The sequence below is a fragment of the Ambystoma mexicanum genome, chromosome 14 (genome assembly GCF_040938575.1).
Source record: "Ambystoma mexicanum isolate Mex_15411 chromosome 14, UKY_AmexF1_1, whole genome shotgun sequence".
Lineage (NCBI taxonomy): Eukaryota > Metazoa > Chordata > Amphibia > Caudata > Ambystomatidae > Ambystoma > Ambystoma mexicanum.
This window is the reverse complement of record NC_090940.1, coordinates 139,577,378-139,591,016: the sequence shown is the minus strand read 5'-3', so window position 1 is coordinate 139,591,016 and position 13,639 is coordinate 139,577,378. Positions and strand designations below refer to the sequence as shown.

At 47.1% G+C, this 13,639-nt stretch overlaps 1 protein-coding gene across 3 annotated transcripts in view; it reads left to right on the top strand.

The window, feature by feature from the left end:
* The window catches only part of MTA1 (metastasis associated 1), a 1,118,686-nt gene that overhangs the window by 1,023,965 nt on the left and 81,082 nt on the right, over positions 1-13,639 (top strand). For 2 of the 3 annotated variants that reach the window (XM_069638738.1, XM_069638741.1), the window contains one exon: positions 937-968. The exons of the other annotated variant lie outside the window; for it this stretch is intronic. In XM_069638738.1, the coding sequence (XP_069494839.1) occupies positions 937-968 (32 nt within the window). The remainder of the gene's footprint in view (positions 1-936; positions 969-13,639) is intronic. 3 annotated transcript variants of the gene reach the window in all.

Genomic DNA, 13,639 nt, shown 5'->3' with positions numbered 1-13,639 from the left:
AAGACTTGATTACTGCAACTCCGATAACCTTTGCATGCCTAAAATGTAAACCTACAAGTTCCAACTTGTCCATAGTGAGCCAGACACATGTTTAATTGGAACAATGAAGAGGTCACGCATCACTCCCTTTTTAAGAACATAGTGACTACTAGGGTTGTCTTTAGATGCTCTAAACGATACTAGAGGCTTGGGTCTACCAATGAGATCTTTTTCCTCTCAAAATGTTGCCCAATTCGCCACCTAAAACTCCGGTTTTGCCTCAGCTCTATGTACCCCAGATATTCTTGGGAAAAAGGCAATCGCTTGATTTTGTGGGAATCCCAGACTTTTTTACAAATAAATAAAGTATTTCCAAATTACTTTGACGCTTCTGAGAAACTCTCTGAACAGTATTTTCTTAGTTACCTCTCTTTTTCCCTTCCTATGCCTCTCTTATGCTAACCTTTTGCGCTAAGCACTCTGAATCGGCTACCAGGCATCATGCCGCACTATACAAATAAAATATGAAGGAAAGAAATGAGAAAAGATCTCTCCAGTAAAGAGATGTTAAGACAAGCTTGAGGAATGTATCTGTTTATAGCTGCAAAACTCTTCATTTCGTTATATTTATTATTAGTTTGTCCAGAAAAGAAAATATGGTTTACACAAGTTCTATTTGGTTACAGGGTGAATGGCGACCTAGCAGTTCTATCAGGGCTAAGCAGAATTCCAGGAGACAGCCCGGTTGCATTGCTAGGCTTCCTAAGCTTTACTAAATGTTGGAAGATTTACATAGCAAAGCATAAAACAATATTAGCACCATCTAGTCATTTAAACCTGAGGTTATTAAATTGCTTGCATAGGAACTATTTGCAAACCGTGTTTTTTGTATTTTTCTGTCTTGGAAGAAAAATAATATGGTGTCTTACGAGATCTATTCTCTTTCATGTTTGTTAGGTATGCCTAACCACGGACAAACCAGACAAATGGTAAGAGAATGTTCATTAAAAAACAAAAAACTTGAACCGTCTCTAGAAAGAGCTCCCTTTTATAGTGTATGATCATGCCCTTTTGTGTCTGAAACTTGCCTTTTATTTTCCAATGGCCAGTGTCGTGCCTTGTGCTGTTCTGCATAGAGCCGATGGCCATGTGCAAGACTGTGATATAGTGGGAATTCATGCACAAATGCCACATTTGCATAACATGATTCATTTTATGTTTCATACCATGGTCATTTGCTGCTTAGCAGCACAGTCATGTGGGTTATATGACAACTGAAGGGACTGCTATCTAGAGGTATGTGGCAGTCTTGTCTTTCAGTGAAATAGTAATAGCTGGTTCTCCCATAAAAAGGAATGTCTGCATAAAAGCGGGGTTAGTGAAAACAGAAATGAGCAGCTTAATATGGACTGCCAGGCAAGCTTTCTTTCTGTTCCATTTGATAGGAATGTTAGTGCACAGGTTAATTATAAGTTACTCACCGTAGTGACTAACATATTCTTAGTCCTTAGTCCCCTTTCCTCCATACTGCATGGGCGTCCCTTCCAAGGGATGGGAGACGGAACCTTTTTCACCAGAAAAAACCTTCCCCTTTAAATTTAGAGGCACGCAGGGGTGCGGCCCTGGGAGCATGCACTGCCCTGACTCCGCCTTCCGGTGCCACACCTCAGACCCCATTGATGCATCAACAATGGATTTAACATTGCCTAATGACACCAGTATTATTAGGAGGGAGGTTGGTGGGACGTATGGAGGAAAGGGGACTAAGGTATGTTAGTCACTACGGTGAGTAACTTATAATTACTCTTACGTCCCGTCCCCTTTCCTCCATAGTGCATGGGCGATTACTACTGAATGTAGCGCCAGGGTGGAGAGGAGACCCTCCTTAAGCAAATAGGTTCCTGAGATCCGCCTGTCCGAAAGCCGCATCCGATTTAGAGCGGCATCCAAACAGTAATGCTTGCAGAAAGCCAAGGAAGTGGCTGCCCTGCTTATAACTTGCCAAGGGACATGGTGCTGGAATGCGATGGCCGTTGCCTTGGTCCTAACTGTGTGGGCGTGCATGTTCACCGGAAGCGGTTTGTGTGTCATGATCCCAGCCAATGAGCACGGTGTATATTCAGGCATCCCAGATAAACAGGGACATTAACTCAGTCTGTGGATCTAATGTGGGTGTTAGCCTGGCATATATGGTATTTGCACCACTCTCAGCATCAGTTTCCATAGACTTTCATAGTGTTAACATTGGTCTTATACTCCAAACATGGCTGCCGCAAGATCCGATTCATTTCTGACAGTGCACTGCGAGGGAGCTACTTAAGCCCAGCCTCCGCTGAAGTGCTCGCTTCGCATTTTCTCCGCTGGCAGCAGGTAACGCTACCAACGCTTTCTCCTCACAGAACCTCTCAAAAGAAGAGAAATATAAAACATTAGCTTTACAGAAAAAAGACAACAGAAACTCATAGTTTATTGAAAGAACTTACCGAACCGTAGTTTTCTTCGAAGCTGATTCGTCAGACAGCATTGGTCATTTATTACTGCAGCAGCTCCTGTCAGAAGTTCCTCTCACAGCCGCGGCATCTTCCGACCGCAGTTTTCTCCGAACCCACAGCATCTTCTGTCAAAAGTATCTTCCATCGCTTCCGCACCAGTCGAAATATTTTCCTCTGTTTTCCGCAATTCTGCATATAAACAGAGGTATTTAATTAACTAAAGAACTGAGTTGAAAAATACAAAAGAAAGTTAAATAGACTTACGTTCCTTAAGTATTGCAAGTTTCGCTCAGCGCAGTTCTGCGCTTTTCCTGAAGACTGCAGTTATTCTACATTGTTGAACTTACGTTATTTAACATTTTCCTCAGCCAAGTCAGTTTGTAGTTTTTCGCAGCCATAAACTTTTCAGAATTCTGGCAATCTGCAAGAGAAAGGTTAATTTTTAGAGAGTTCTCTCCAATGTAGGGATAGTTACAAGATTAAAGAATACAGCGTTTTGCCAGGATACTTACCCAAAGACATTTTCTGGAAAAGAATTGGCATTTTCAAGGTAAACAACTATTGAGCCCCTCAGCATTTCAACACGCCCCTGTAGAAAAAACAAGATGGAGCGCTCCACACATAATAAACACAGGTGAAAGGGGAGAATTACCACAATATATATTTTAAGGTAGCACCTTCTCAGTAATAGATGTTATAGCCATTCTATTGTCATTTTTACAGAAAAAGAATCCAAAAAGTGTCCAAGTGCAGGTCCATAGGCTGAGAAGGCATTACGCTCCCGAGGAGTCTAGGTAAGCGTTACAGAACACGAAGCCAGCTCTTAAAAATACTCCACCTGAGCGTAATGGAGGACACAGGAATTGATAATTTGTCTCAGATTTTAGGAGAATTAAGAGCAGAAGTCCATGCAGCTAGGTCTAAAACAAATTCTCTTAGAAGAGAGTTGGTGGTTAACGGAGAACGCGCTGATGAATTGGGTCGCCAATTACTACAGTCCCAAGCTGCACAAGCACCACTCCCTAGTGGGGGTTCACAGGGTTCCATTTCCGCACCCAGTCCTCCCTGACAGGTAGTTTTGCCCGGAAACATTCCATTAGCAGCCTCAGAGAGGTTTACGGGGGATCCACAGCACTTTGCAGTTTTTATGAACCAATGTAATTTACATTTCCTGTGTAGACCCAGGGTTTTCTGTTCATATCAAGCCAAGATGGCATTTGTGTTATCATATCTGGGGGGACATGCCGCTGACTGGTCTATACCCTTAGTCAATCGAGATGACCCCTTGTTAAGGAATTTCCCAGATTTATGACAGGAATTAGAGAATACTCTTTGCCCATCCTGCCCCCGGACAGAGTTTGGATAATGAGCTGTTTTCTCTACGTCAAGTAAACCAGGAATTGTTGGCTTACATAGCTTCCTTTAATCGAATAGTAGCAGATACTAGTTGGCCTGAGGAGAAGAGAAGAGAACAACCCTCTTTTATCGAGGATTACGAGGGGAACTCAAAGACATATTTGCGCAAGTAGTGAATCCTCCTACAGGTTGTGCTGAATTTATCGACTTACCTATACAGTTAACTATACAGTTAGATCACCTACTGCAGAACCGGCACTCTGATAGGGCCAGATATGAACCTAGGTCCTTATGTTCTTTCAAGGGATTGTGGAACTCGTCCAGCGACTGAAGTCACTCTGAACCAATGCAGTTAGGAGGTGTTCGGGACCCATTTCTAAGGAAGAAAGATACCAAAGAAGACAACAAAATCTATGCCTTTATTGTGGCTCAGCAGGTCATCACTTGCTAAATTGTCCAGTGAAACCACCATGGAAACCAGTGGGAGCAGTAGACCAGGCAGATAGAAATACCAAAGAAAATAAGCAGATGGAAAACTCCAACGCCCGCCAAGTGTAGAGGTCGACTTGTCGAGCCTGAAGGAGGAAATTCAGATCCCTCATTTCGTCGTTCCAGTTATCCTAAGCAGTGACTTTCAAACTTCCCAAACTTATGCTCTAGAAGCATATGTGGACTGTGGTGCGATAGGGAACTACATGGATTACGAGCTAGCAGGCAAGATGGGTATTGGTATGCACCAAAAGGCTGTGGTAGAAAATGTCACCATAGTAGATGGGACTCAACTGATATCCGGACCAGTGACGAAGTGTACTGGAGTTTGCACTTTGCTTTGCCGGGAGGGACATCGAGAAAACATCTTGTTTGACCTAATTAGTGTTCCACAATTTAAAGTGATTTTAGGGATCCCATGGTTAGAGAAACATAACCCACAGATTGATTGGCGTGCCAAGACCTTAGTATTTACAGAAGATTGCAGACATTCCTGCTATACTCAAGACGAAACCTTGGAAAATGAAGCTCAAGTGATTTCAAGAGAAGAACCCACATTAGGATTAATAGGAACTCTTCCATCCGAGTACAGGGATTTCCAAGTAGTGTTTGAAGAAGAACAAGCTAACATGCTGCCTCCTCACCTGCCATATGATTGCCAATTGATTTGATCCCCGGTTCGAAGACCCCATGCAGCAGAATTTATGCTTGAACTGAACAAGAAAATATTCATTTGAAGACCTATTTGGAAAACTTATCTTGCTAAAGGTTTCATTCAGCCCTCTAAGTCCCTGATGGCATCCCCTTTGTTCCTCGTACTCAAGAAGGAAGGGGACCTTCATACTTGCATAGACGGTCGTGCCCTAAACCATATCACAGTAAAGAACCGGTACCCTATTCCACTCATTCCTGTGCAAATGGATCAAGTTAAGGATGGCAACATATTCACTAAACTAGATCTTCGAGGGGCCTACCACTTGGTGAGAATAAAGGAAGGAGACGAATGGAGAACTGCCTTCCGCACAAAATACGGTTCATACAAATACCAAGCCATGCCCTTTGGTCTCTGCAACGCCCCTGCAGCTTTCCAGAACTTTATGAATGATGTCTTATGTGAATTACTCGATGTCTGTACCATAGTGTATCTTGATGATATCCCAATTTATTCAAGCTCGGTTCAAGAACACATCACCCATGTAAGAGCAGTGCTTATGAAATTATGGCAACACAAACTCTTTGTCAAGCTTGAGAAATGTTCTTTTCATGTGACATCAGTGGAGTTTCTGGGATTCATCCCGTCACCCAGGGGAATTCAAATGGACAACCGAAAGGTTGACACCGTCCTGAATTGGCCTTCCCCTGCATCAATTAAAGGAGAGACGCTTCGTAGCAGGATTTTCCCAACTAGTCCATCCAATAACTTAATTATTCCGAAAACACAAGACATTCTCCTGGGCCAAGAAAGCTGAAGAGTCTTTTCAGACCTTAAAATAACAATTTACTACCGCTCCCATTTTGAGACACCCACAACCTGAGTTACCATTCATTGTAGAAACAGATGCATCCAGTGCTGCAATGGGAGCAGTACTATCCCATAAAGATATTAAAACCGCAGAATTGCATCCAGTGGCCTTTTCGTCAAAGAAATGTTCAACTGCAGAATTAAACTACAGCATTACAGATAAGGAGTTACTAGCCATCAAGAATGCTTTTAAAGAATGGAGACACCATCTGTTAGGGGCCCGACATACCGTCACAGTTTTCACAGACCACCGAAACCTGCAATATTTATGCAATGTAAAGGCTCAATCATCTCGACAACTACGTTGGGCATTGTCCTTCGTAGAATACGATTTCGTTATCACCTACCGCCCAGGAGTATGTAATGGGAAAGCGGATGCCTTGTCACGGATAGGAGAGAAAGAAGAAATCCCAAGTACCTCAGACCCTGTAAATATAATTCCTGAAGATAAAATGCTTGGAGTTACAGGATCTTCGGAAGAAGACTTAAAGGCACACATTCTCCTCAGTATGACCACCTCAGAGTTAGAGGCCTGGAAATCCAGAGGACTCAAGTTTGACATTCATGAAAGTTTACCTGACTTCCAAAATTGGTTCTGCTTACCAAATCAAGAACTACAAAAGAAAGTTATGGCAGATTATCATGGAGCTGTGTTGGAAGGCCACCCTGGAATGGTTAAGACCACGGCCACAATCCAAAGACACTTCTGGTGGCCAACATGGCGCAAGGACATCATAGATTTCGTTTGAACTTGTATTTGTGCTCAAAACAAAAGCTCAAAGCAGAGACCTACAGGACTACTGCAAACGTTACCTGTCCCACCAGCACCATGGCATACCATCTCTATGGACTCAATTACTGAATTGCCCCCTTGCCCGGGCTTTAATACAATCCTTGTAGTGGTAGACTTGTTTTCCAAAATGGCACATTTCATTGCCCTCAAGGGGCTTTCTACTTCATCAGTCCTGGCAAAGGTGTTCTTGGAACAAATAGTACGTCTTCATGGATTCCCGTTGGCAGTGATTTATGATGGGGGAAGTCAGTTTGTCTCCCAATTCTGGAGGAAGTGTTGTGAGTTGGCTAAAGTCAAAGTACGTTTATCTACAAGTCACCACCCACAAACTGATGGCCAAACAGAGAGAACCAATCCGACTCTATAACAATACCTGCGATGTCTTCTCCACCAGATAGATTATTCTTGGGTGGATGTCCTTTGGATTGCAGAGTATGCATATAATAACTCAGAACACACTTCCAAAGGTTATACTCATTTCTACATACTTAATGGTTCACATCCTCGGACCTCTACCTTTGACCCAGTAGAAGCCTTAGAGATGCCTGCAGTACAGAGTCTTCACGTGAATATCACCCACGTACAAAAAGAGGTCCTGAAACATTTGACCACAGCAAAGGAAAGCCAAAAGAAATTTGCTGATAACCTTCGAAGAGAATCTCCAGAGTATAAAGTGGGAGACAAGGTTTGGTTGTCCTCTAAACACATTGCACTTAAGGACCCACGTACATTTCAGCCTAGATTTCGGGGCCCATTCCCTGTAGAAACTATTGTCAATCCCATAACAGTAAGGTTAAAGCTGCCATCTGACATGCTAATTCACCCTGTATTCTATGTCTCTTTGTTAAAACCAAAGAATCTGGGGACCAGACTACAACCATCATCACAACCAATCATCATAGAAGGAGAACCAGAGTTCGTAGTGAAAGAAATTTTAGATTCTAAGATTGTAAGAAAGACATTCTACCTAGTAGATTGGAAAAGGTTTGGTCCACAGGATAGAAATTGGGAACCCAGTTCACATATTCATGTCCCTAAATTACTCCAAAGTTTCCATCAGAATCGCCCTACTAAGTCATGACCGGAGGGTCTATCCTTGGGAGGGGTCATGAAGGGGGGTGGGGGGTGGAACTGTCATGATCCAAGCCAATGAGCACAGTGTATATTCAGGCATCCCAGATAAACCAGGGACATTACCTCAGTCTGTAGGTCTAAAGTGGGTGTTAGCCTGGCATACATGGCATTTACACCACTATTAGCATCAGTTTCCATAGACTTTCATAGTGTTAATATTGGTCTTTTACTCCAAACATGGCTGCCGCAAGACCCGATTCATTTCTGATAGTGCGCTCCATTGATATTGCAGAGGGAGCTACTTAAGTCCTGCCTACGCTGAAGCGCTTGCTTCGAGTTTTCTCCGCTGACAGCAGGTAACACTTCTGACACTTTCTCCTCACAGAACCTGTCAAAAGGAGAGAAATATAAAACATTAGCTTTACAGAAAAAAAGACAACAGAAACTCATTGTTTTCTTCGTAGCAGATTCTTCAGTCAGCAGTGGTCGTTTATTACCGCAGCAGCTCCTGTCAGATGTTCCTCTCACAGCCGCAGCATCTTCCGACCGCAGTTTTCTCCAAACCCGCAGCATCTTCAGTCAAAAGTATCTTCCGTCGCCTCCTCACCATCCGAAAGTATTTTCCTCAGTTTTCTACAATTCTGCATATAAACAGAGGTATTTAATTAACTAAAGAACTGAATAGAAAAATACAAAAGAAAGTTAAATAGACTTACGTACCTGAACTATTGCAAGTTTCTCTCAGCACAGTTTGTTCCGTGCTTTTCCTGAAGACTGCAGTTATTCTACATGGTTGAACTTATGTTATTTAACATTTTCCTCAGCCAAGTCAGTTTGTAGTTTTTCGCAGTCATAAACTTTTCCGAATTCTGGGAATCTGCAATAGAAAGGTTAATTGTTGGAAAGAGAGATCTCTCCAACGTAGGGATAATTACAAGATTAAAGAATAGTGTTTTTGCCAAGATACTTACCCAAAGACATATTCTGGAAAAGAATTGGCTTTTTCAAGACAAACAACCGTTGAGCCCCTCAGCATTTCAACGCGTCCCTGTAGAAAAAAACAGGATGGAGAGCTCCACACATAATAAACACAGGTGAGAGGGGAGAATTACCACAATATATATTTTAAGTCGGCACCTTCTCAGTAATAGATGTTATAGCCATTCTATTGTTGTTATCGTCATTTTTACAGAAAAAGAATCCAAAAAGTGTCCAATTGCAGGTCCATAGGCTGAGAAGGCATTACGCTCCCGAGGAGTCCAAGTAAGCGTTACATTGTGCTGGCCCTCATATGCTTCTTTGATGGCCGAGACCATCCAGCGGGATATGGAGGCCTTGGAGGCTTGATAGCCTGGTCTTGCACCTCTGAAAGTGACAAACAGGGCGTCTGTTTTGCGGAAGCCCTTGGTCCTGTCAAGGTAGAATTTCAGGGCACGCCTGACATCCAGGCAGTGCGGAACTCTCTGTGCCTCGTCCTTCGGATTGTCAAAAAATATAGGAACGACTATTTCCTAGTTCAAATGGAAAGCAGACGGCACCTTAGGCAGAAATGCTGGGTGTGTCCGCAGGACTACTTTGTCCTTGTGAAAGGTAGTATATGGTTCTGAGGTGACCAGCGCCTGGATTTCGCTGACTCTGCGAGCCGAGGTGAGGCCGACTAGTTAGGCCGTTTTAATGGTGACCAGCCTGATGTTTGCGGACACCATTAGCCCAAACGGTTTGTGCGCCAGGGTGCCCAAGACTATATTCATGTCCCACACAGGGTGTGGCTTCTTGATGGGCAGGTAGAGCCTTGCAAGCCCCGTTAAATGTTTCTTGACAATCGGAAATGGAGGAGGAGAAGACCCCCTCCTCCGAAATTCCTGCAAGCCACAATGGCTGTGAGTTAAGTGTGGCAGGTGTCCACCTGCATGCCCGAGTGGGCGAGGTGCGCTGAGAAGGAGAGCATGTCATCTAGCGTATATGCCAGAGGGTCGATTTTCTTGGAACCTGCCCAATGGCAGAACCTGGTCCATTTACTTTTGTACTAGGCCCTGGTAGCCTTTCTCCTGTATGATTTCCAGATTAGCCTGTGAGAGGCTGAGGTGCCTTAGCATCACCTGCTCAGGAACCACGCTGTGAGGGCTAGTTTCTGTTGTGCGGGGTGGATGACCTTGCCCACGTGCTGCACCAAAAGATGTGCTGGGCCCGTCGGAAGGTGAATCGGAGGCATCTCCAAGAGGCTGAGCAGCTCTGAGAACCATGGCCTGGCCGGCCACCAGGGAGATATTAGAATGATATTGAACTGGCAAATCACTCTGGGGCGGGAAGGCATACACTGTCATGCCGTTCCACTGAATCCGAAATGCATCACCCAGGGAGTAGGGCCCGATCCCTGCAGAAGGCGAACTGAGGGCACTTCTTTTTGTGCCAGGTGGCAAAACTATCCACCTGGGGGAGACCCCATCGGTTGAAGATCTCCTGAATAACGAGGTCGTTTAGCTTCCGCTCGTAATTGTCCGCTTCCAACCTGCTGAGCCTGTCCGCCTCTTGGTTGGATTCCCCCGGAAAGTGGACTGCCGTGAGGTAGATGTCATTTTCCAGGGTCCACTTCCACATGCTGATTGCCAGTCTGCACAGTGGAGGGGATATGGTGCCTCCCTGCTTGTTGACATAGTACATGCTGGTTGAGTGGTCTGTCTGGATGAGGACAACCTTGCCCCTGAGAAGTGGAAGGAATGCTCTGAGCGGTAGCCAGATGGCGTTCAGCTCCAACCAATTGATGTGGTATTCCTGCTCCTGTCGAGTCCAGGTTCCCGTGCACCGAGAGATCGTCCAGGGTGGCTCCCCAGCCCTCGAGCGAGGAGTCCGTGGTGATGGTGACCTGCAGGGTGGGAGATCAGAAGGGTCAGAAGGGCTTCCCCGTCCGTAGGTAGCAGTAGCTGGACTACCATGTGAGGTCCGGGCGGAGAGATGAAGGAAAGTTGATCATCTCGGATTGGAAGCCCCGCTCCTGGTTCCATGAAGGCGCAAAGTGCAGCTGAATCCTCCTCAGTCTCGTGTGTGGGACGGCTAACAAGACCACCACTAAGAGACCCAGGAGATGCTGGTATCACCAGGCCGAGGTAACCTCTTTGCTGAGGAAATGAGTTGTGGCCCTCTTGATGGCCGCGATCTTGTCCTCCAACGGAAATACTTTCTCAGAGCACGTGTCCCAATAATGTCAGAGTCTGCATGGGCTGCAGCTGCGACTTCTTGAGATTGAGCGAAAAGCCCAGATCGTGCAGTGTGTTCATAAGGACATGGGAAGAGTGCAGTGTGTTCATAAGGACATGGGAAGAGTGGTGAACCGCTTCCGGAGATGTAGTCCTGACGAGCCAGTCGTTGAGGTATGGGTAGATGTGGAGGCCCTATGCTCTGAGGGGGGCAGCCACAGTATTGATGAGTCTGGTGCAGATCCTGAGGCCCGAGTTGAGGCCAAAAGGAAGGGCCTTGTATTGGAAGTGGTAGCCCATGATCCTGGACCGTAGGAAAGAACGATGGGGCTGTCAACTTCAAATCGGGACATGTAGGTACGCGTCCTTCAGATCCAGGGAGCACATCCAGTCTCCCCTGCACAATGTCTCTGCTATAGTAGCTGGCGTAACCATCTTGAATTTCTGTGGAGGTAAGGAGAGGTTGAGTGTGGAAAGGTCGAGCACAACTCTCAGGCACGCCTGGTTCTTTTTCTGAATGACGAAAATCCTGGAGTAAAAATCCAAGCCTCGCTGGGAGGCTGGGACTTCTTTCATGGCCTGGCTCTCTACAAGCTAGCAGATCTCTGCCAGAAGAGTTGCTGTCCCAACTTGAGGGAGTGGAGGGGAGGAGGGAGGAGAGGCTGGGATGGGTAGGCGGTACCCCGTGGATACTACGGAGAGGATCCAGGGGTCCGCGAAATTCTGGCACCAGAAATGTGCATGGAAAGCAGGCCTGCCCCCCACTGGAGACACGTGGACCCAAAGGGGCGTGTCATGCCTTCTTTCCCTTAGAGGCGGAGGAGGGGGTCTGGAAAAAGCGCTTACAACTCCCACCCCCCCCATCCCCTTTTTTGTTGCTTGTGCCGATTTGGAGTCGGTGAGCGGTCCGGCTGCCTGGACCTCCGTTCCTGGAAGCCACAGAACCCTCCGTACGTATGCCACTTTGTCAGAGCGCTGCTGTGACTGGGTGTACGATTTGGGTGTGGTCTTTGTCAAGATGGATAAAAACTTGGCTGTTTGTGAGCTGTTTTTCTTTTTGTCCAGCTCCTTGTCCGTTGTGGAGTGGAAGAGGTCACCCCCTTTGAACGGAAAATCTAAAATGCGTTCCTGGACGTCAGGGATGAATTTCGTTGCATGGAGCCAGGCTGTCCTTCTCATGTCCATGGCGATACAAATGGCACAGCCAGAGGTGTCAATATGGGCCACAGTGGACTCCATGAGGTCCTGCACCACCAGCTTGGCCTCAGCCAGTCCTGCCTTCAAACGTGATTGGCTCTGCGTAAGGAGTTCCGGGAGGAAGTCCGCAATTTCCCACCATAACCTCTGGTTGGTGGCAGCCAGCATGGCATCGGCATTGGCCTGACAAAGATGCAAGGACGCGTTGGAATACAGCTTCTTCTCGTAAGCCTCCAAGATATTCTCCTCTTTGCCTACCAGCGTCGCAGAGGAGGAAGCTGAGGACGACTGAGACTCGGAGTATAGTGATACCGCAGCATTCACCGAGGAATGTGGCTGAGGATGGGCCAATAGCAAGAGTGTATCCCCCTCCATCTGCCTGTACTTGGCGTCCAGGCGTAGATTGACCGGCTGGACAGAGTGCGGCTTGAGCCAAACCTTTTTGGCCAGGGAGACTACATCAGTCTTCTGCAGTGGAATTCCCGTTTTGGCAGAGGGGCGCTGCGTGAGGACTTCAGCAATGACCCACTCTGCCGGTTGCTCTACCTTGGGTTGAGGCAGGTCTAGGTACTCTGCCAGCTCTGCCAGACATTCGTGGAAGGCCTTGGCTGACGAGGATGTGTCAGGATCCTCATCTGTGTCCTGAGGGTCAGGAGGGTCCTGCATCTTACGGGAGTAGCGGGAGCTACCGGCTTGGGTACCGGGACCAGAGGCTGTGGAGGAGGCTGGTACGGAACCGCCTGAGGAATCGGCTGGGGGGCCGAAGGCAGGGCTGCGCCGGGGCTGCCAGCGGAGGAGCCTGAGGTGCTGGAAGCATTGGAGGGAGCACGTCCTTGATGGCATCCCTGAGGATAACCCCCATCCGAGGGGACGTCATGAGCCCGAGGAACCTCTCAAAGAACCTGTCTTCACAGGCCGGAGGTGTGGTAGGGGATATAGACAGGGTAGCGGGAGGCTACTGGAGCACCTGCATACCGTGCCCATACGGACGCAGCAGGAACCTGCCCTGCGCAAATGAAGAATAGGCTGTAGGCCACATACCTGGTTGAGGCCAGTCCGACCTTGACACTCGTTCCTCGGCAAACTCCTGGAATGGCGTTGGATGGGTGCTGATGGCTAGCACGGCAGCCATTTTGCTGAGATGCCCCCCATGTGCCTGCGTCGTGTTGCTCGGCTCGCTGGGCCCAGCCTCCTCCCAAGACTCGCGAGTGTGGATCGCGAGGCCTACCCTACTCCTCGGGCCTAGACCCGGTAAGTGTGACACCCTCGGCCTGGGGGCCGGAAGAGCTGCGTTTAGGCACCCCCTCGGACGAATTGCCGTTATTAGGGCATGGCCCCTCGGGTGGAGACCTGGTACAAGACCCTTCCGGTCCCTCAACACTGTCACCAGGAGGATCCGAGGATCCCTCGGCCTGTAGGCCGGTAGCTGATGCAGCCTCGGTGCACGTGCTGGTACGAGGAGCGGTCTCTCCCATGCGCGCACGCTAGTTCTTGATACGGAGTCTCCCTTGCGGAGCACGATGGAAAATAGAGGCCCTACCTT